General features: G+C 41.2%; 2 protein-coding genes across 6 annotated transcripts in view; one reads left to right on the plus strand and one right to left on the minus strand.

Annotated features, from left to right (window-relative positions):
* Nucleotides 1-275: 275 nt before the first annotated feature.
* Nucleotides 276-11,382, minus strand: zgc:195282 (uncharacterized protein LOC100192223 homolog). Of its 2 annotated transcripts, none has more exons than XM_061829985.1 (4): nt 11,217-11,382; nt 1,511-1,605; nt 1,371-1,425; nt 276-1,272 (listed from the first exon to the last, which is right to left on the minus strand). In XM_061829985.1, the coding sequence occupies exons 1-4, from the start codon at nt 11,281-11,283 to the stop codon at nt 1,262-1,264; spliced, it is 228 nt and encodes a 75-aa protein (XP_061685969.1). In that variant the 5' UTR covers nt 11,284-11,382; the 3' UTR covers nt 276-1,261. The 2 variants fall into 2 exon arrangements, with proteins under 2 accessions (XP_061685969.1, XP_061685971.1); XM_061829987.1 differs by lacking the exon at nt 11,217-11,382 and adding an exon at nt 3,189-3,450.
* A 294-nt stretch (nt 11,383-11,676) lies between these two features.
* rnf38 (ring finger protein 38) overlaps nt 11,677-23,483 on the plus strand; it is a 38,723-nt gene continuing 26,916 nt past the window's right edge. For 2 of the 4 annotated variants that reach the window (XM_061830051.1, XM_061830054.1), the window contains exons 1-2: nt 11,677-11,811; nt 12,625-13,281. In XM_061830051.1, coding sequence (XP_061686035.1) covers nt 12,711-13,281 — 571 coding nt within the window. In that variant the 5' untranslated portion in view covers nt 11,677-11,811; nt 12,625-12,710. Of the gene's footprint in view, nt 11,917-11,956; nt 12,549-12,624; nt 13,282-23,483 lie in introns of those variants that run through there. The other 2 variants (XM_061830052.1, XM_061830053.1) reach the window with 2 other exon arrangements.

Genomic DNA, 23,483 nt, shown 5'->3' on the forward strand with positions numbered 1-23,483 from the left:
TGACCTTCATTTACCTTGCGGCCTTCAGCAGTGTCCAGGTGTGAGTTGAATTTCAATGCAGTCACCAGAATTTTTAGTTTGGTAACTCCATATCACCACTAGATGTCAGTATTAATACATATGTACGGTACATGAAGACGAGGCCAAGTGGTGCCTTGGCAAAACCAGCAACGTTTTCAAATGCTTTCCACACACTTGAGTCTTGTGTCCTTGAATATGAAACCATAAATACAGGCGTACAAGTAGTTCTTTCACAAGTCAGCCATGCTTTCCACTTTACATTGCTCTATTTTATTTTCTCCTTGCCCCGGATGATATCATTTTACATTCACGGGATCTCGACCTGGGCTTTGAAATCTGAGCTGAGGCCTCAATCGTGATCCTACACTCACCTCAGTTCCCCACTAACCCTTTGCTCCTCTCCAAGTATATAATTCTCTGTCCCTTCATCACCACCCCTTTCTGTAATATGGCAGTATATTTGAAACACATGCAAATGAGCAGTCAACCAGCTGGTTTCACAGCAGTCATGTGATCTATCAAGGTAGGGGGTTAGGGGGTGAAGGAGATTCAAGGAGAGGAGGGAGAAGAGGAGGGAAGGAGTGTTTGGGATTGAGCAAAAGGGATGATGAGAGAGGGATCTTGGGGGATGAGAGGGAGACAGTCACGTTCAAAGGCATTCTAGACACAAAAGCATCATTCATTCGACTCCAGCTCTTGCTTTATCCATTACGGATTTCTCATTACTCACTTAGATACTGTATGTTGTTTTTGTATTTGTTATAAGGGCAGACCAGGTAAGTATCAGTTGTTCGGAACATAATACTGCAGAGAAGCTCATCATATTAAGTTATAGTGCCCTTCAGAAACTTTTAGTATAAGGTGTGCCAGCAATAACCAGTCTCATCCATCCTTATCCATATCTATGGTTGCCAGATGAAAGGGGTAATCCATTAGCACTGTTCACCTCATTTCCAAGGGTAGCACTGTGTTTAGAAGTAGTTGTTCTGTAGTTGAGAAAAATGTAACTCTCTGGATTTATTTTTGATGGAGCTTTAAACACAGTTTTGGCGTTTTGAATATCTAAAAAAAAAACACATTTTTTAATAGTGTCTGAATAAATAACAGATCTTTTTCAGCTTTAAACTTCAATATATTGATATAGTTCCGTACATCATTCTTATTTTATTTCCTCTCCTTGTCAGTCAATCTTGGGAAATCACTTCCCTCTGTCCAGTCGAGTCCAGACTATTTCTGCTCCTCACCTGGTACCTGTTCAAACAGAGCCAAATTGGGGAAGATCACATTCAATACAATAATTGGATGCCCAACCGATTGTTTATGTTTGAGTGGGAGTTGTTACGAAGTACCTCTTGGACCAAACATCTTCATGTAGCAGTAGGAACAATACGGCTTCTCATCATACTGAAACACAATCATCAAGAGTTATTTACTTCATTGTCCTCCCTTTTGCTCTTTTTGAGAGGTCACACATTCCTAATTTAGTTACCTCAGCGTGTTTTCCAGCTGTGAGCTGTCTTTTACATTTTTGACATTTCAGACAGAGTGGATGATAATCTCTTCCTAAAGACCTCTTCTTCTCACCTAAGCCAACAATGAATGATGAAGGTTATCCCAAGGAGGATGTGTTGTTCAATGTATTAAGACCATAATACTGCATTTCATGCAATCAAGATATAGAGGGTTTCTTTTTCATTGCGTTTCATGCATTTTTATTTTGTTTCGCAATAAACAATGTGATTATACTTCTGTTATTGTTAATATGTGGAGTAGGGTGATTGTATTTGAAAACTTTTATTTAATAGCTGCATGAAAAATAGTCAAAACTATGTAGAAATAATTCCTGATCATTTAGTATAATGTAAGTTCCAGCAATAAAACTGAGAAAATAAAGAAAAAACTGTGACTGCATTATGCAGACTTGTTTACCCAAACCAACATTCTGTTGCCATTATGGATATGAGAAAGTGATGCTTATAAGAGAAGAAAGTAAAATGGCAAGGAACACAGGGGTGTGTAAGGCATAAATTACACTGAGCAAATATTTTCATTGCATTTCAAATCTACAGTATATGACTTTTGTAGCACCCGTGACTGATCTTGGTCTTAAGGCCACATTTTGAAGGTCTTTGTCTTGTCTCGGACTCGACTTCCAAAGTCTTGTTCTTGGCACGGTCTCAGGCTAGCTGAATTTGGGATTTTGTCTATACCGGTCAAGACCAGCACTGATCTGTTATTCTTCAACTCAGGCGAAACATTTAATACAACAAATACTTCCAATACATGTTTTACTGACTCCCTACCAACCTCCACCATAATGACTGCAACCTTCACGGGGTTGTGAATGAGGGACACCACGTCCCGTAGCACCCTCAGCAGAGGTGAAAGGTAAGTATGAAACTGAGGAGAGCACAGAGCAAGACATGTCCACAAACCCAACAGTGAATAAATTTGCCTTCTTCAAGCCACAAATTCTGCAGTTTTCAGTCAACTGAAACGGCAAGGACAAATTTTCCGCATTTCGGCATCTCAGAAGAAAACAACACACATAAACACATCATAAATAATGACCATCATACCAGTGAATCTAATCTGGTCTTTCTGAGATGAATATTTCTGCAAAGAGGTCATGGTTTGGTCAGGATCATGGTTTATAAAATAGGTTTTTATGGTCTTGGATTTTTCGTGACTTTAGCTTTTGGTCTAGATCTAGTCTCGTTCTGAACTTTTCTCAATCTTGGTCTTGTTTTGGTCTCGGTGAGCTCTCGTTTCAGACAACTTGATCTAGGATAGCATGGTCTGGATCACAATAATGATGTATACCAAAGCTTTCTTTGAAGGCATGAATTTGAGCTGTTTTATGAAAAGAACGAAAATAATTGCTTTGTTCTTCATGGTGTGGGCCCGAAAGATCAATGAGCTGAAGCAGAACACATGTAGAATGTAGCTGATTTGTATTATTAATTTTTAGTTTAACCTTTGCATGTACAAACACCCATGATAATATTTTTTCATCGGCTGACAGATCAAAATATGCAGTCTTGAAAACAAACACTACTGTATAAAATGTACGTATGTTTTGTTTCACAAAAAGAAAGAGAGCTGGTCAGAGAGGAAATCTCAGAAAGACACGTCTGGTATATAAACATAAGAAGTCATATACTCACCAAAATAGACAGGCTTTCCACAGATTGGACAGTAACTTACCATGACTGTTTGGAATTATTGATCGTCTAGTGTATATGGCTGGTGTAATGAGAAAGAAAGAATACTCTCTACTAAAGGGCAACATAGGTGTGTTCACTTGCGAAAACAGCAGTTGCCAGTATACCAGCGGAAACCACAACCAGGATGTGGTTAGTGAAACATCACGGGAAAAGAGAACTGTGAGATTTATTTCAAGTAAAGAAAAGAAAGAGCAGTCAGTCAACATTCTTCATGTAGTTTTCATATACCTTTACAGGGCAGACGTATTTGGATAATGATGTGAATTTTTTTGTCTCTTTCAGTTTCAGCTCGTTTATGCATCTTCTAACTTTCTGTGTTGTCTTCAAATTGTGAAAAAGGTAGTGTCTTGACCTGTAACTGTTTGATGACCAGTCCACAGTCTACCCCACCTCTCTCACAAGTCAGAAAAGATGGGCTCTAGCTCACCAGCAACCCTGAACAGCATGAGTGTTGGAAAATGGAGGGGTGGTTAGTTTCCAAAAGGGACTAAGGGCTCTATTTTCATACGTGGCGCGTCTGCTGTGGGACACAAATGCCAACGGATTATGATTTTCTTGCAAGCGTATATCTTGCTGCATATTTTTGCCACTTTGGCAGACCGGTCTGGTGGTCTGCATCAAGCTGGGTCTCGCCAGCACAGCGAGGTGGTCTCCTTTGAGATGGGGCCGGTGGGCAGAGATGTCTCTGTCGATACTGTTATTGCATCACATTTGATGGTAATGAGAGAAACAGCTTTGATTGGGGTGTGTAAACACACCCACAGTGGTGCAGCCCGCCCACTCTTGGATCCGCTTGGCTGCTCTGGTCTATGAAATTAGCAACACCGGACTAACTCGCCCTTGGCGTGCAATTGCAACGCCCACCAGATTGGATTTATGGCCTTCACAAAAAAAAGGGCCTGAGGTCCAATGTCTATACTTTTAAGCCCCTAAAAATTTAAGTGCCCAACATAAAAAGGCTATAATCCCTTAATGATATATGCCACATTTTAGTGGAACCTCTTAAATTAAATCAGAAATCCAACAGTTGAATTATGTACAATGAAGACAATAAGTATTTGAACACCCTGCTATATTGCAAGGTCTCCCACTTAGAAATCATGGAGGGATCTGAAATTTTCATCGTGGGTGCATGTCCACTGTGAGAGAGATAATCTAAAAAGAAAATCCAGAGATCACAATGTATGATTTTTTGTAACCATTTATTTGTGTTACACAGCTGCAAATAAATATTTGAACACCTGTCTATCAGATACAATTCTGACCCTCAAAGACCTGTTAGTCCACATTTAAAAGTCCACCTCCATTCCATGTATTATCCTGAATCAGATGCAACTGTATGAGGTCGTTAGCTACATAAAGACACCTGTCCACCACACACAATGAGTAAGACTCAAACTTGTAACATGGCCAAGACCAAAGAGCTGTCCAAAGACATTAGAGACAAAATTGTACAACTCCACACAGCTGGAAAGGGCTATGGAGAAATTGCCAAGCAGCTTGGTGAAAAAAGTCCATTGTTGGAGCAATCACTAGGAAAAGGAAGAGGCTAAACATGACGGTCAATCTCAATCGGAGTGGAGCCCCATGCAAGATATCACCTCGTGGGGTCTCAATGATCCTTAGAAAGGTGAGGAATCAGCCCAAGACTACACAACAGGACTTGGTCAATGACATGAAAAGAGCTGGGGCCACCGTTTCCAAGGTCACTGTTAGTAATACACTAAGATGCCATGGTTTGAAATCATGCATGGCAAGGAAGGTTCCTCTGCTTAAACCAGCACATGTCAAGGCTCGTATTAAGTTTGCCAATGACCATTTGGATCATACAGAGGAGTCATGGGAGACAGTTTTGTGGTCAGATGAGACCAAAATTGAACTTTTTGGTCATAATTCCACTAACTGTGTTTGGAGGAAGACGAATGATGAGTTCCATTCCAAGAAGACCATCCCTACAGTGAAGCATGGGGTGGTAGCATCATACTTTGGGGGTGTTTTCTGCACATGGGACAGGACAACTGCACTGTATGAAGGACAGGATGACCGCAGCCATGTATTGTGAGGTTTTGGGGATCAACCTCTTTCCCTCAGTCAGAGCATTGAAGATGTGTCCTGGTTGGGTGTTTCAACATGACAATGACCTGAAGCACACAGCAAGAAAAATCAAGAAGTGGCTCCGTAAAAAGCATATCAAGGTTCTGCCGTGGTCTAGCCAGTCTCCAGACCTAAACCGAAAAGAAAATCTTTGGAGGGAGCTGAAACTCTGTGTTTCTCAGCGACAGCCCAGAAACCTGTCTGATCTGCAGAAGATCTGTGCGGACGAGTGGGCCAAAATCCCTCTTGCTGTGTGTGGCAAACCTGGTGAACAACTACAGGAAACGTTTGACCACTGTAATTGCAAACAAGGGTGATTTTACCAAATATTAACATTGGTTTTCCTCAGGTGTTCAAATACCAGTGCACTGATGCATAAAGGTTGAAACTTGTCATACAGTATACCAAGATAAATCTTACGTAATTCTCCATGGATAAAGACAACTGTGAAGAACGCACAAGTAAATCTCAATTAAAAGGCCAGAAAGGTACAAAAGTCAATTTATTTTAGGACGCATAGATTCATTAAAACTATAGAAAATACTTTTTCAAAGAGAAAATTCTTGCCCAATTTCTATTTTAAATATCATTTTTATTGTTCCTTTATTGTTTGTTACATCATAGTGTAGTTTCTAGAGATGGTGAATTTGGGGTTATCATTTGATGTAAGAAATCAAAATGACATATATACATACTTTTAAAAAAAACATGCAATATTTCACTCTGTGCAGCTTTGGCCTCACAGTTCTGAGGACAGGGGTTCAAACACCCCCCCCCCCCACACACACACACACACCCACATATGGAGTTTGCATGTTCTCCCCGTACCTGTGTGGCTTCTCTCCAGGCACTCTTGTTTCCTCCCACATGCCAAAAATATACATTAATTGGACACTCTAAATTGCCCCTTGGTGTGATTGCGAGCGCGACAGTTGTTCGTCACTATGTGCCCTGCGATTGGCTGGCAATCAATTCAGGGTGTACCCCGCCTCCTGCCCAATCACAGCTGGGATTGGCTCCAACACTCCCAGGGTCCTTATGCCTTATGAGGATAAGTGGCGGAGAAAATGGGTGGATTTCACTCTGTGTGTATGTAGTGCATCTCTTTTAATGTTACTTTTTAAAATGAACTCCCTAAGCAAACAAAATCTTTGAAACTATTCTAACTTATTGAAATCCATCTGTATGTTGGAACAACAATAATAAATAATAGCAGTCTTTTTTCCTGCTCACATTTTCTCTCGAACTAGGAGGAAACCCACTCAACTGAGAAGGAAAATCGGATACTTATGCCTTTCTTTCTCTCGAGCTCTCTTGTTCTCGCTCACTCAACACTCACTCAGTTCTTATGTGCATGCACCCAGTGAGCACTCACAACCACACTCATGCACAGAACATTCTCAGTGACGTCACATTAAGAAATCGCAGCCAAAAAGCAAGAGAAGAAGCAGCATGAGACCAAGTTGGGAGAGAGAAAAACAGTCACACAGAGAACAGCAGATTCTTGATTCGGTGTGGAGGCGGTTATTCCCTCAAGATAGACGTTAGAAGTGGACCTCAGGAGGGACATTTGTGATGGGAGAATGAGTGAGAAAAGGATGGGCTCCGATTAACTTTACTGAGGTAAAATTTGCCTCATGGAAAAACGACTTTGTGTGGGCCCGTGTATTTATTGCTTATGGGTTATATGCAGAATGCACATTCATTCACCTGGACAAGAATGCATATGCAGTATGCATTTCAAGTATTTTATAACTCTATCTATTTATCTACCTATATATATACTTATTGTCCCTGCTCTGAGACATCACAATCTGGTCATGATTTCAGTAGCTGGTGATTTTCAGAAGGTCATGAAATATGACATGTCATCATTTGCATATTTTCCAAGAGCCCTCTCCAGTGTCTCGTATCTAATAAAACCTCACAGGATTCTCTATAATGTTTCTCAGTCAATTTTCATAATATGTGGCCCGTGTTTTGATGTACATGATGTAAATGAAATTGTCAGGATTTTAATACAGGGGTGGAGAGTCACCATGTAGTAAAAGAGAACTGGTTTTATTTCACCGAAATGTGTGAATAATTGAGGATTCCTGCGTGTTGAAACAGGAGAACATTAATGGAAGTAAAGAGTGACAAATTCATAACAAACAGAGAGGAAGACAAAGAGACATGGAAGCAATGCACCAATTATGAAAGGAGCAAATGAAACAAAACAAAAGGAGGTCTGCGAGGGGGCGTTAAAACCACATTTCCCAGTGGATATTATGGTAAGGCTGGCTTGAAAAAATTGCCAGAACTCTTGACAAACACATTCCTGTTCTGGTACACAAAAATGCAAGGTTCACTTCAACCAAGTCATATGAGATACAATGACACACTGGATAGAGAGACCTGGGAATATTTTTGTGTGAGCAGGATTTGGAGTAATATTGAATGAGTGGTGTTAACCCATTAGGCAGGTTTTGGAGGGAAAGGGACAAACTGGCTCTTCTGAACTTCTCTGGTGACTTGAAACTTAAGGCATTTGGCATTTGTGGTGGTGTTGATGGGGGTGTGCAAACGACTTGAAGGATTCCTTGTGCCCTCACAAATGCGCTTTCAATGTATGTACATCATTGAACCCCTGGTTTACCAAACCTGTGCTCTAACCACTGAGCTACAGGGCCTCCACAAAGTCATACATACTGAACCCTTGAAAAACCTCCTTTCTCTCTCTACTCAGCCGCTCAACAGCAGGTTTTGGGGCTTACAACCCTCCTCTGGTCTGAGCCAAGTACTGTATATGATGCTGCTCAACCAGTCAATCTCATTTTAGTATGGCATCCACAAAAAATTGAGGTGTTTTTCCTTATACTGTATCCCCCACTGTGACAATCTCAAGACGATAATCCTCTACTTTGGCTGTCAGCGGATGGAAAAGTTAGAAAAATAAATCCTTGTTTTTCCCTTTTTAATCTGGCAAATCCGATAAAACCCTAGATTCTTCTATGTAGTGTTATTATCATGGAACTGAGACCTCATTTTTATTTGTGAGTGACTGGGTCAATTGTACCAAAATCAAAACAGGATACTTCAACTGTTCTCTATGGAATTCAAATACATTATAAGATACTTGAATTGTTTATAGTACAGTGCTAGCAACATAACATTTTTCATTTGCTCATGTCAGTTAGAGTAAACACAAAAAATGTAAAAAGTATTAAGGCATCGTATTACTTATAATCCATGGAGCAAATGAATGGATGTCATCATCCCTCTCACCACGTCTTTTATAAATTGCAAATATTTACTTTAAATAGGACACCTAATAAAAATTAATAATTATGTTTGTAGCATGCACATTATATAAAAATTAATACATTAACTAACGAATTAATTAATTAATTTGTGCTATTTTTTTTTTCCTCAAGAGGGTAGCGGGAGTGCTGGAACCAATCCCAGCTGTCATCGGGCAGGAGGCGGGGTATATCCTGAACTGATTGCCAGCCAATTGCAGGGCACATCGAGACAAACAACAGTCGCACTCACAATCACACTTGTGGGCAATTTAGAGTGTCCAATTAATGTGGCATGTTTTTGGGATGTGGGAGGAAACCAGAGTGCCTGGAGAAAACCCACGCAGGCACGGGGAGAACATGCACACTCATGAGCTCCGGTCCACAATTAATCAAAATGTTAACTAAAATGGAACTAAATTTCTGAAAGTCGTGGTTTTTTTTCTTTTATTTACGCCGTATGTATATAAAGTATGTATTTTTGTAATTTTGATTTCTTACATCAAATGATAACCTAAATTCATCATATTTAAGCCGTATATATATTGGCCACACAGTTCTGAGTTCTTGTAGTATGTACACTCACCTGTCTTTGGTGTGAGCACCTTGGGTGACCAGTTCAGGGTGTCATCTACCTTTCACCCAAAGTCACCTGGGATAGGCTCCTGTGCGCAGTGAGCCCGAGGATAAACGGTGTTGAAAATTTGTGATTTTGCAAATTTGGGGACTCCAGCCTACAGCTACGATATCTAAAATATGAGTTAAAACTGACAATTTATTGAATCATACACTCCCTCATCAATGCTGGGTTTCAGTACTGGTGCGAGCTTGATTGGCCTGTGTGACGCACCTGGATGGTGCCCCCCTGGTCAATTGCTGAAGGGGTCCTGATGGCAAATCATCGTGCGACTCCCCTACATGGAGTCCCACTGGTCTATCGTCTACGGGGAGGGGTGATGGTTAATTATAGCTGACCAGTGTCTGTAAATTCAATTGCCAACTGTGGGGTATACCATTCGTCAATGGGAGGGGGGCTCGGGGGCGGCACCCTTGCATTGATTATGGTAATTAAAAAGGGACATTTACTTATTTACCAATTGCTTCAAAATAAATTGATATTATTGGAAATGATGAAGAATCATTTTCATGTAATTGAGCAAAAAATACATAGATTTAACTTAATGAAACAAGGACCATTAAGACTCTAGCCATCCATTTTCCAATTTGCTTATCCTTACAGGGGTTAAAGGAGTGGTGGAGCCTATCCCAACCAACTTCACGCAAAAGATGGACTTAACCTTAAACTTGTAAATCCCTCAAATAAAGCTCTCGGATCTTTCTAAATGCATTTTTTGTACACCATTTGTATTGAAGCTTGTTGTCATCCTCAAGGGACATTTAATGTCACATTTGTTCATCATATATAAAATTAAATGTAAAATTCTGCCTTATTTTTAGCACAATAATAGAAAATTTTGAAACAGTGTTTGCAATTTGCGCCTCTCTGGCTCTTAAATTTGAATAACATATCAAGAACTCCTGCGTGTGCAGAATTCTTCCACTCAAACAAAAGCCTGTCCCTTTGTCTACATAGGACTTGTATCTGATAAGCACCATTCATTCCGGAATTTAATTAGACCAGAATATCAACATTAAAACACCCCCATCCCACCACCACTCTTTGTTTCTCAGCTGGGGAGAGTATGCTTTGTGGCCGCCCCTCCCCAAGCTTTTGAACAAGCCAATAAGAAAGCACGTCAGCAAAATGACCCCCCCCCGCCCCAATACGCACGCACACACATTTCTCTTACCACCCCATCTATTCCCTACCCCATCCCCCAGAGGCCTCTCTACACCCCATCCCCCTTTCCTGCTACCCTAACCCACTTACTCATCCTGCATCCACACTTCCACGCACCCGCGAGATTTCCCCCGACATTCTTCACTTTCTCAGCCGTGTAAACGCACATCAGCTCCACTTTCCTCCCACTCAGCCCTTTTCTTTCTGGACATCCTTTCCTCCGGCTTCCTTGCCTGCGTTACACCCACTCGCCATTTTCCTTATTCCCATCTCCGCAGCTTCACCCTCGTTCTCCTCTCCATGGCCTTATCTTATGAATATCGGTAGCACACTGGGTAAGAAATTGATCCTCCCCGCTTGTCTGTGGCCACTGCCACAGCGCATTAGCTCGTGTGTGATATGTGTGCATGACTGCATGTGTGTTGTTGCTTGAGGCACAGAAATAGGAGGGAGGATAGAGGATGAAGAAGGGTAGGGAGGGGGTTATTTGCATATCATCAATGTCTGAAAAGACAGGGTAATGAGGAGAGAATGTCTTTGGATGTGTGTATTAGGAGTGGCGCTGATGAGTGTGAAATTACGGAGCAAAACCAAGTCAATGATGTTGAGAATTATAATGGGCTGGTCCGGGGTTCAGTGTACTTACATAAAATTACATACACGAAGGCACACATATCTTATATTATAAACTACTAACTATATTACTTCGAAACAGTACTTAGAGCTAGAAGCTCACGCAATAATTGTGACACGGATATCAAATATTTGACTGAAATAAAGAGGGTTTCTTACGCTCAGATTCCATGCTGTGGTATGTAAAACCACAGCATTCGTGCGAAACGTGGGTAAAAGTAGGCATCTTTGCCTGATTATCTAGCAAAGACAAATGACATCAAACTTTTGAGAACACAGCGAATATCTCCGCCGAACTTTCAGCACTGGACGAGCCAGCTGCAATGGGTAGCCTTGGTATTTGTAAATAAATAATTTAAAGCCCCTTTTAGCCTGCCTCTTTGCCATCCAGCTTCTGATTTAACAGACACGCTTAATCGAACCTATACCAAACAGCCCGTTCGTTTTGTCTCATACCTGCGTTATTTGAAACGCGAGATAGTACATCAATCATTATTCTGCACACTGAAATCCTTTCTGTGTTCATTTACAAATGTGGGAGTAGTGAACAGGAAACGTGGCGTAGGTGCTGAATGAATCAGGATTCTATTGCTCTGGTCTGGTACAATCCGACGAGCGCTGACGGTCTGTCACATTTCACGCTGACACCGAGCGAACACTGAGAGCTCAGGCACACACACACACGCACACACGCGCGCGCTGTAATATCGACAGATTGGAGTCAGGAGTACAAGTCCGCGAGATCACGTTGCAGGTTAGTTGTCGGGAAAAAAAATGGGAAAAATGAGAGGAAAATACGTGTAAAGGGCGGACTGGAAATAGTGTTTGTTGAAGCAAAATTCTTTCTTTGTAATTTAAGGTTGGTCACTTTTTATTCTTCTTTCTGTCAGTGTGCTCTTTATGGCTTTCCCTCTGTTTAGCGAAGAAACATGACCGGCGGTTGTGAGTGTTTCGCTAAACTCAAAAGTTTTTATCCTTATGTCTCATTTTTGCTCACAACGACGCAGTTTTAAGGTATTCTAGGCGTGGGTGGTAAGCAACTGGGTTTTCTCCTCCCTGTTGGTCGCTGGAGGAGGAGGGGTTGCGATATCTTTTCAAGCTAGCGAAAGGCACTACGCAGCCACGTTTAACAAGTTTAATTTGTGTCTAAAGTGGTCAAAGTTGTCATGAAGTCAGTCCGGGGAACAACTACAATGTGTGTGTGTGTGGGGGGGCGACTGCGTTTATTGTAGTATTGAATATGTTTTGCACGCAGTACATTCCGCGCACTTAACGTTAGCATGCCCCAAGATCACAGCCTTGTAGGAGCTAGCGAGGCACGGCAATGTGTCTCAATATCATCTGCCTAAAGTTGCTTAGTATGTGTATTTTAACGTCGGCGGGGCTATTGGGTGTCATTTTAGTGGACAGTAACTTGCTGTTGACTTTGCTTAACTATTGTTACCATCGTGAAAAAAGTTGTCGGTTGCTCACACAATCCTACCACTGTTGGTAAGTATTCGATTTTTTTTTTAACAGCGCGGTGATGTAAACTGTATTTCCCCCCGCCCCCCATTTTTTGAAACAGTGTCTAAACTCTGACAAGCTTCCTCTGTGAGTGCAACCGGTCGAAAAGGCAGAAAAGAGGAAACCGAGGAAATCCCCCTAAAGGAAATGCCAATCGCAGCCACTGGCCAGCCGACGACTCAAGAGCCCAGAGTGTGCCCCTGGCTCCCCTCCACCCCTGACCCGGTCCCTAAAGGGGCTGATCTATTCGAAGAGGCGGGGGCGACCGAGTCGTTGGAGCGAACGGAGTACGGGGACGCAGAGGGGGGCAGAGGAGTCAGGGACTATAGTTACAGCCATAGTGACATTCGGAGCTTACAGCCCGCATCCAACAGCTCTCCGCCGCAGTCCCCAGCTGCTTCCCCCTCTGTTCTCCTCCACCCCCTCCACAGCCACCAAATGGCAATGGAGCCCCCAAGGACTCGATCGCGTTCCCGGTCTGGATATTACCAGCATTATAATGGTGGGAGTGGAATTACTGGCAGCGGAGTAATAGGAACTAACCAGCAGCATCCCCAGCAGCAGCAGCAGCTGCAGCAGCACGGTGCGGGTGGTTGCGCTCCGTTTGGGGCTCACAGCAGCCAAGCAGAGAACCAGCAGAGAACCCCGGGAGGTAACGCTTCCCCGGGTATCCAGAGGCTTCCCTCCGTTCCTGGCGCCCTCTGCATCCCAACCGAAGGTATGTTGTTGTGTGTGTGTATGTATATATGAAGATATACACACACATTACTTTATGGTGTATGAAGCAAAATGTTTCTTTAAACACTACCCTATTCTGTTCACTTCAGTCCAGCTTTAGTGCTGTGCTGTCGAACTAATTTTCAGTACTAGTCACATCATATGTTTCCCAGAGAGGGTAGTCATGAGTGTGAAAACCACATCCATGTATAATCATGTTGTTTACACACATTTGCCTCTGCATTTTAATTTTTATGTTTTAACTTTGAATTCTATTGGAAAAAAAAATATGGAAAATCATGCATACACATTCTTCCGTCCATCATTTCCCTTTCCTGCTTATCATTTTGAGGATTGTTAGGAGCTGGAGCCTATCTCACCTAACTTAGGGCAAAGGACTAACTGCACCTTGGATTGGTTGAGAGTCAAATCACAGGCCGCCTACAGACCAGAAACACTTGGTCACTGAATCCACACCTGCTTCAACAGAAGTCAGGCAAATGTACTGCAACACCATCAGGGATGGTCAAATGGCTTGATTTACGGTGACTGGTTGACGTTTCCCTCACCTCTTGCTCAAAGTCAGATGAGGTCCAGCACACCCATCATCCTAAAGTCCTTTTCACACTACACTTAGCAGTGTTATCGATGAGACCATTCATTGTTGATGTGATTTTGGGGGAGGAATTTGTGCAATATAAAAACAAAAGTTTGTTATGGTCAGTTTCAGAGCTAGGGTTGGATTGTAAGTGTCTTAGGATGGGTTAGGATTAGGGTGGGTTACGTTTACTGGGGTTCATATTGACGTCTCTATACTTGCGCAGTTTTTCCTGTCTTGGAGCAGTAGGGCATGTTCTAACTGGAGACTGTCATATTGGAGATGGGCGTTTCTTGCCTAGAACAGGAATTGGATTCCTAATAACGAGTCACAGCGCAACATGGCAAGAGGGCATTAGTTGCAACAGCAATGTGCCCTCAATAAAAAAAAAAAAAGTCCAGTATTTAATCACATCATTTGGCTCAGTGATTTCTGAATGCTACTTTGATGAACCTGTACTGTAAATGGGATTGGATAAATGGAGGAAGTCATCATAAAAAATGTGGTGTCCCAGTGTCCAGCGCTTTTGGAGAGTTGAAAAGTGATGGTGATAAGTCTCAGCAGGAGACTCTGTGGAACTGAATCATATGAAAAGAAACTGAAAGCATGTCATGGAATTAGTATGAAATTACCCATTTTTTTTTTGTAGTTGTTCCTGCTGCTGCTCATCTCACCCCTCCTCCTCAAAATAAGTAAATCCAGAGTTTTCTTTGAGAAATACATAATGTCAAGGTGCGGTCTACTGGTGTACCAGTTGGGAAAGCCTCCCTACTTGTAGGCTGCTACATCAGCCCTTCCAAATATGGGCAAGGTTGCACTGAGGCGTGCCATCATCATTGTGCACTGCCCCACTGACTTCATTCTGAGCAAATGCGGTGTGAAAAGTACTTAATGAAGATATTAAGCAGTATAGAAAATGGATGGTTCAGTTTATGTAATGTTATTGTGGGGAGAAAAGGTTTATATTATTCATACAAAGTCAAAAGTTGCATTTTTTTAAAAGCTTTTTATGGCGAAATGTAAAAACAAATTCATTCAAGCAAGAAACTCATCTGGCCCATAGGCCTTGAATTTTGCACACCTGCTTCAGTGGCATTATTGTGAACATTAAAAAAAAATAATAATAAAATAAAAACCAATAACATACATGTAGGTTTACATGGGAAGGTGTGTACATTGTATTTTACTTTAAAATGTGTGGGTTTGTGTTTTTCCACAATGCTCCAATATGGACGTGGCTCACTGTTAACAACACAGAAGGATGAGTGAACCATAACTGTCGGTATAATGTGAACTCTAGTAGCCTGAAGCTTATTGAATCATTGTACTGTTCATTAGGTTGCTTCAGGGAATCTATAGGTTGGAGTCAATCTTACAAAAATTAGGTAGAAAGCCTTTTCAAGATGTTTTACAGTATTTAACCATTTTAAACTCACAGAGACACCTTGTGAAAGTGTCCGTCAGTACTGACAATGAAGAGTACCAAAATTGACAATGTATATAATTCAATTCCATCCTTCTTTTAATGGACTAGAAATCATACAGTAAATATTTCATTATTGCTGTTTTTTTTCCACACAATCAAATTGAATGACAAAATAAGAGGCCCTGTTCCATTCAAGAGGTTGATTGTAGTACCCTGCTGTCCTGGATGGTCACAGAAGACGTCATAGGTTTTTGTATTTGAGTAGATATTTGTACTTCGCGTACACTTTGGATTGAAATTTAGAGTACATACTAGATCATGGCAGCATGGTGGCACAGCTGGAAAGCGTTGGACTCACAATTCTGAAGACCCGGGTTCAATCGTAGTCTTCCCTGTGTGGAGTTTGCGTTTTCTCCCCCTGCCTGCATGGGTTTTTCTCTGGGCACGCCGGTTTCCTCCCACATCCCAAAAAACTTGCAAAATTTATTGGAGATTCTAAATTGCCCCTAGATGTGACTGTGGGTGTGGCTGTTTGTCTCTTCGTGTCCTGCGATTGGCTTGCAACCAGTTCAGGGTGTACTCCGCCTCCAGGCTGTTGACAGCTAGAATAGACTCCAGCACTACCGTGACCTTTTTGAGGATAAGCGGCTAAGAAAATGGATGGATGCATACTGTATCATTAGTCACACAACATGGAAATAAACATACAGTGGTACCTCTACTTACGAAATTAATCCATCTGGAAGTCGTTTGGTAACATGAATTCTTCGTAAGTAGAAGCGCATTTTACATGACAATAGCCTAATCCGTTTCAAGCCCCCACTAAAGATGTTCGTAATTAGTGGTACGACTGTACAGGAAATTCATATTCAGGGAGATTGACGAAAGGTTTCTTTCAGATTTGGAGAAAACCGAGCCTAACTTTAGACTTGTCTGGTGGGAAATACTGTATCTTTGGTGGGCGTAATTCAAATTTAAGTAGATACTAGACCTTTTACCAAAACCTGGATACTACAATGTAGAGTACTGTATGTATGTAAAATAATATTGTAGTGACTATTCTCTTACCTCACCACTTATTTCTCAGCTACAAATTGATAAACAATATAGATGTCTTAATCATCTGTATGTGTATTAAACTCGATACACCCTGAAAGAACACTTTTTTTTTTTTTTTGCTAACCCAACTACATAGGATAGAGCTCACAATTCAGTTTCACAGTTAATAATTTTATACACTATTGCTTCAATGCTCTCTATTTTAGTAAAAAACACTTAATATTAGCTGAAATTTATCCATCCATCAATTTATTTTCTTAGACGCTTATCCTCACAATGGTCATTGGAGTGCTGGAGCCTATCCCAGAATGTCAACAGGCAGTATGCCGAAGCATTCGGCGTTCCTTTCGCTGGAGCTCAGGGCCTAATATTTATTTACAACTTTGCGGGAACAGTTTGGAAATGGGTCCTTCCTGTTCCATCATCTTCATAAAGACATGGATGGGAGTTTGTTGTCAACGAACTTGACTGGTCTGCACAATCCTGACCTCGGACCAATAGAACACTTTTGGATGAATTAGAGCGGAGATCCCCGTGACCCTGATAAGTACGTGAGTGGGTGGGTGGATGGATGGATGAATGATAGATGGATGGATAGGTTGGAGACTGAAAGCCAGGCCTTCTTGTCCAACATAACCCAATGAAAGTGCTTGTGGGAAAATCGTTCTAAATTCCCTTAGACCTATTCTTAAATCTCGTGGTAAACTTTTCAAGAAGACCTTCAGATTTTAGAACTGCAAAGAGTTGACTAAAGAGATTAAGAATTGGATGTCACTTAAATTCATGTGTATCAAGGTAGGTGAACAAATTCTTAAGGGAATAAAGTGCAATTTGGGTACAGAGTACCTTTAACTTTCATTCTGTAATGTCACAATTTCTTTATGTGTCACAAAAAAGTTCTTTTCACCCAAGCAACTATAAGAGAAGATGACATACTGCTTATTAAGTCGATCAATCTCCTTTGACATCTTGCTATATTTTTGAGTATTATATTTTTTGAGAGAATACCCAATTGGTGGAAGAGTGGGTGACTGGTTACAGCATCTGCCTCACAGTTCTGAGGTCTGGGGTTGAATTCCTGGCCCTGCTAGTATGGAGTTTGTGTGTATGTTTGTGCGGGAAGTTGACATTCAAAGTTATCCTTCAAGTTGCCTGCGTGAGGCATGAAAGATAATGTTTGTCATATAAACTGTTTTCAATTTGTCTGTCTTCTTCAGAGACTTAAATTCATCAGGTTAAAATTCCTCTTCATATCGTGTGATACTGTTTTCTTATCCTTTTTAATATTATGTTAACAGTTCACAAATCTTGACCTCCCAAATTGGCTAATTAGCACTTGTATACTATGACTCTTTGATGGAAAACTGAGACATAAGATGGAACACTGGCTGCTGTGTTGGTCCCAGTGTCGAAGACTATAATTTTTCCTAGCTGGTCATCTGATCTGATTCTGGCCCTGCATGTCTTTTCATTGCCACATCCATCTCTTGGTTGCCTTTTGATCAGACAACCCACTCTGTGCCCCTCTGGTCTACTTTTGCTGGTCTCCTCGTGCACATTTGTCTAATGGAAAGATCGTTTTAATGGACTGCCTGCAGCAACATAGGCACAGGTCCTTATGCCACTCTACCTTTATTCCAGTACTCTCTGTATTTCCTCTCGATCCTTCTATATGCTACAGAAGTGGAAATGTATAGTACTTTGTTTTACAGTATAGTACATTCTTTTGTCTTTCCCCTGCCACAGCCCCCCTTATTTTGGGAAAATAAAATGTTTTTTCCTTTGATGGACCACATAGGTGACTTTTCCATCATCATTCTCAATATCAGCAATCTAAGACAGCATCATGGGGAGGACACCTCAAATGAGTGACCTCAAATTAGCTCCAGGTCTATTGTATGGACTCTGATCTGGTCGAGAGGAAATAATACTTAGACGCAGGGAGAGATTGTCAAAGGTCACTGAAAAGCCTTAAGTAAAGGAGGACTTTGCAAGAGGGAGGCCAAAGAATGTCGCAGAGCAAGTGCAGTGCATTGGTTCAAGAAAGCTGGACGTGAACCAGATGTCAAATAGAATGAAAGGGAGCTAGGGAGTTGGGTTAAGATGCAAACCAAAATTGGATTTTGTGGCCAATAAAAGATACATATCTCTGAGAACAGTTGATTATGCCGCCTTGAATCCATTCAGCTACTGGGATTGAAGAGAATTTAAAATAATTGACTGGAAGCAAATGATGATGAGTGGTCGAATATTTATTTGTCCAAACCAAACAAAGACATGTAAATGGTTCAGTCAGAATATTCAGGCTGTGTTCTGTCAATGCATGCAATGTCTTTCACAAAGTGACATTATCGTTTATGCACTTCAAAATACGATGACTTCCAAACAAAGCTGGTCTGTGACAGTGAGCTAGTTTTTAACTACCGTATTTTCCGGACTAGACGTCACTCCCGAGTACAAGTCACAACACCCATAAAAACGAAGATAAAAACACATATGAGTCACACTGGAGTATAAGTCGAATTTCGGGGGAAATTTATTTGATAAAATCCAATACCAAGAACAGGCATCCATCCATCCATCCATTTTCTTTGCCGCTTATCCTCACAAGGGCCGTGGGGAGTGCTGGAGCCTATCCCAGCTGTCAACGAGCAGGAGGCGGGGTACACCCTGAGCTGGTTGCCAGCCAATCGGAGGGCACAGTGAGACAAGCAGCTGCAATCAGAATCACACCTCGGGGCAATTTAGTGCATCCAATTAATGTATGTTTTTGGGATGTGGGAGGAAATCGGAGTGCCCGGAGAAAACCCACGCAAGGCACGGGGAGAACTGCAAACTCCACAAAGGCGGGGCCTGGATCGAACCCGGGTCCTCAGAACTGTGAGGCCAACGCTTGATCAGTTGACCAATTGTGCTGTAAGAACAGACATGTAATTTAAAATAAAAATAGAGGCAAAAACAAATAAAAATAGAGGCAAAAACAGGCTGAAAGGTATGTTTATGTTACATGACACAACTGAGAACGTGCTTGGTATGTTAACATAACATTAAGAGTTATTCCGATAACTATAGCATAAATAACATACGAAGAATTTTACCAAACCCATCCGTGTCACTCCAAATGTCCAGTAACTAAAATCCAATGAAATCTTCATCCTCAGTGTTACTTCTAAACAAGTCCGCCAACTCCAGCGGTAGACGACGCGCCGCTTCCTCTTCTACGTCGCTTACGTCGGACTCATCGTCAATAGCAGTTACAACTAGCCTTTCTGAATCCTGACCGGATGGTTTTGGTGTCACGGAACCCCATACTCCCTGAAAGTTGCAAGTTGCATGGCTGATTTACCCGGAAGCTGTGCTCTCCATCCGTCATCAGATACACGAGCCTCTTATGGTTGTCAGTGTGAAAATAACAGATAAGCGACTCGAAAAATGGATGGATGGATGTAATAATTTGTTTGATAATTTCAGATACAAGTCGCTCTGGAGAATAATTCGCAAGCCTGGCCAAACTATGAAAAAAATTTGACTTAGTGTGGAAAAAACAGTACTTGTAACATATTTTCATGAAGCTGTTGCTTTAAGGAAAGGGTAAAAACAATCACAGCTACTGTGCTAAATATCCAACTGATCTTCATCGTGACAATCCATATGGTTTACATAGATGTCACACATCTGTAAAACTTCTGTTCTAATTAAATTTCGTAGCCCATGTAAACACCAGATCGGAATAGATTACGTCACATGTAAACAGTTGACCTGAGATCTTCAATGGGAATGAATTTGATCGGAATGAAAAAAGTCTGTCTTTCTGTTAACCATGTTTCATTTAATAACAAAAAGTTCAGATCATGGGTTTCAATTGTGTCATTAATCAACATTGACTTATTACTCAGTTACCTGACATTAAAAAGAGCTAATCTCACAGAGAATTGGAGACAATGGATTGATAGATTCACATTTTATCCTCACTAAGTTTGAAGTCCTACTTTTTTATGCCATCTTTCTTTGAACTTTTTGTCCCTTGGAACTACAGGGATACAAAATGCTTGAGCTCCATAAGGGTCTGAGTTATTCTATAAAGGTGTGTTGCTGAGCCTACAAGCTTGATTTTAACCCTTGAGCTGTAGGCCTCAATTCCTGTATTGATTGACTGTTAGCAAAATCAGCATTCTTGGGAGAAGAGTGAGGGCTGAAGTTATATTCCTCTAAAAACTCCGTTAGTTAACAAATTAGACATACAGGCTTTGACCAGAAATTAGTGAGAAAGTATTTACTAGTCCATTCTGTTAAACAGACCTCATTGTCAACTTTTTTTGCTTTCTTTGGCCCAATCATGGTTCCAAATGGGTTCAGAGCACTAGCAGAGTAAAAACAGAACAGCCAAAGTCAAGTCAATGTACCACTGCACTACCTTTTGGGACAGGCTGGTGTAACCATTGGGCCTTACAGCATACCCTGGTTGAACCACCAGGACTAGAGCAAATGAATGTGGTCATGATTTTCATATGATTTGGGGGATTCTGTACCAAACTTTGGTGGGATAGATTGAAATGTTCAACTGGCCGGATGTGGACCCCGGGCAGTAGTTTGCACACCCCTGCTTTACTATCTAGTCCAGGGGTGCTCAATGCATCGATCGCGAGGCAGTCTTGGTTGATCGTGGGACGGAGTGCCAAAAAAAAAAAAAAAAAGTCAGCCAATATTCCCTCAAAACTGCGCGCGTGTGCAATTTTGCACCACTGATGCAGTCTCTTCGTAGATATTCTGCGTTGCATGCAAAAAAAAAAAATTCCAATGCAAATTGAAAGTAAAAACATACAGCTATTCAGTTTGTGGCATTTTGAAATGTGATTCAATGAGTGAGGGATGACTGGTTGTTACATCCACTCGCACAATTCAGATACATAATGTAAAAAATGAAAAGAAGAAGCCATTGGTTTCTTTTAGGCAGCACATGGAACTTTCTCTAACAATTACCGCTGCTCTGCCACACTTTCTTTTTCCTAGTTTACCTTACACCCACCCCCAACCCCTCTCTTAGACGTACACTCATAATTACAAATGTTACAGTACTTACGGAGCCTATCAATGTGTTTTATAATGACAGGGTCCACCACCACTGCTTTAGTTCATAACACAGTCTGGGCAACGTAGAGCAAAGACGAACTAAACATGCTGCTTATGTTTACTTTTGATATTAATGGAGAAAGTTAAAAAAGAAATGCCGTTGCTTTAAGATGCCATGAATGTCATAATATGTGACTAATAGAAAAAAAGTGGTGAAACTGGATGAGATTTTCTCTTTTTTAAGTGAGAAAGGTCTGGTCTGAAGCCAAAGTAGAAAGTGCAGGCTGAGATGGTGTGTAATGTTCAAATTCCACCTTGGCACAGCCTGATCCAGGATGAAAGCACAGACAATGCAGTGCACAAAAAGCTAATTTTATATTTTAAATATATATTTATGTTTAGTATAATATATCACATAACATAACATCGAGAGCATCATAACCCCACACACACACAGCGTCGTTGGTAGCTCACAAGAGGCTGGCTGCTTGAAAATTAGATCTTGGGGTAAAAAAGTCTGGGCACCCCTGATCTAGTCTGTGAATATCTTCTGTTTGCCTGTTGCCTGGTTCGCTGAGGCTGAACAGCACTGACAGAAGCATATTTCTAAGCCTATATGAAATTACGTAACTGCAGAAACTGTCCTCTCTGTACACTTTAGTCAACAAGCTGACGGAAGGTGAACCAAGAAAACGATGACAGATGACGTAATGAGTTACGAAAGGGACACACCAGTCAGAAAAGATCTAATCAACTAACAGAATTTAGTTGACAACCGGGGTTTGCAGCGTATTCAGACAGGTGCCTGTTGATCATGTCAGCTTTTCAATTTGGTGGCATTTCTTCATAAATTTCGTCTTTCCACAAGCCACAAGCTGACCGTTGCTGGTTCTTCATCCAGGAAGTGGGTTTAATGGAGAAATTTGACTGAGGAAAGTTCTTTACATAAGAATAAATAATTGCAATAAAGAGTCATTTTATGTGGAGTTCTTAGTTTGGGATGTAAAGCAGATATCGTAATTACTCCTGCATTGCTTTTTTTTTTTTACTGGGATTTGTAAGATTAAAAAATGCGGATAAGAATGTACAAGTTGTGGGCAGTGAAGTAGGAGAGCGGCAGAAGGCAAGAATCACAATTAGACAGGTAACAGCTAGGCAGACCTTACTGAGCTGCCTATTTTGAGCTCATGCCATTTTACTACTCTCTTTTGCGGCAAGGTGTGACGTGTGCCTTTACGTGTTCAAGAGGTGGGGTGATAAGGGTGTGTGCATGTGTGTGCGTGTGTCTGTCTGTGTCTGCATGCACAGTCAGGCGCACGTGCTTCTCACGTGGTTGCCCGAAATTGTCTTTACATTCCATAAATACAATGTGGAAATATGGCAGGTCCCATTTATGAGTAAACGGTAACCAATGTTTATGAAACACTATCAGATTCACCTTTAGTATCTAATGATAAACACTGAAAATAATCCTTTACAATTAATGTTGCTCAACTTTAATTATGCTCAAATTAAATTTAGACTTTTTAAACCTCTGTTAACTTTGTGGGAAGGCATTATTTTATTTCTGTGAATACATTAAGTACAAAAATAATTCATGAGAGCTGCTCTCCCATTGGCTTTCGCCATAGCATCTTACTGGCATCCCATTGGCTAGGAGAGACCCATCATGTTTTGGGTCTCCTTTGGACACTTGACTGTCACCATATCACGTTTGCGCACTTTGGAAAAGTACAACTTTTTCATAAGGTTTTTTTTTTTTTTTTGCAAGTTTATTCATCTTTATTCACCACCGGCTCCAATAAACTTTAGCGCAATCAAGGGATATGCGTGCGTCGATTCGTAGTGTGTTTTCTCTCAGCTGTCAAATGTTTGCCTCCTCCGTCCCCCACGATGTCTTTTGCTTGTCACTCAGCCTTCTCTTGGCATAGTTGTCCAATTCCAAAGATAAATGAACATCATTTTTATTATTCTTTACATTATGTACTTTCAAAGGTTATTTTTGGCAGGGGGCTTGGAACGAATTATGCGTTTTACTTGTAAAATGCGC

This window comes from Syngnathoides biaculeatus, chromosome 9 (genome assembly GCF_019802595.1).
Source record: "Syngnathoides biaculeatus isolate LvHL_M chromosome 9, ASM1980259v1, whole genome shotgun sequence".
NCBI lineage: Eukaryota > Metazoa > Chordata > Actinopteri > Syngnathiformes > Syngnathidae > Syngnathoides > Syngnathoides biaculeatus.

Coding starts and splice junctions, on each gene's coding strand:
- zgc:195282 (XM_061829985.1), bottom strand. CDS start 11,283: ATGCCTACTTTTACCCACGTTTCGCACGAATGCTGTGGTTTTACATAC. Junction 1,606..11,216: donor CCACAGCATGGAATCTGAGC/GTAAGAAACCCT, acceptor TTGTTGGCTTAG/GTGAGAAGAAGAGGTCTTTA. Junction 1,426..1,510: donor CAGCTGGAAAACACGCTGAG/GTAACTAAATTA, acceptor ATTGTGTTTCAG/TATGATGAGAAGCCGTATTG.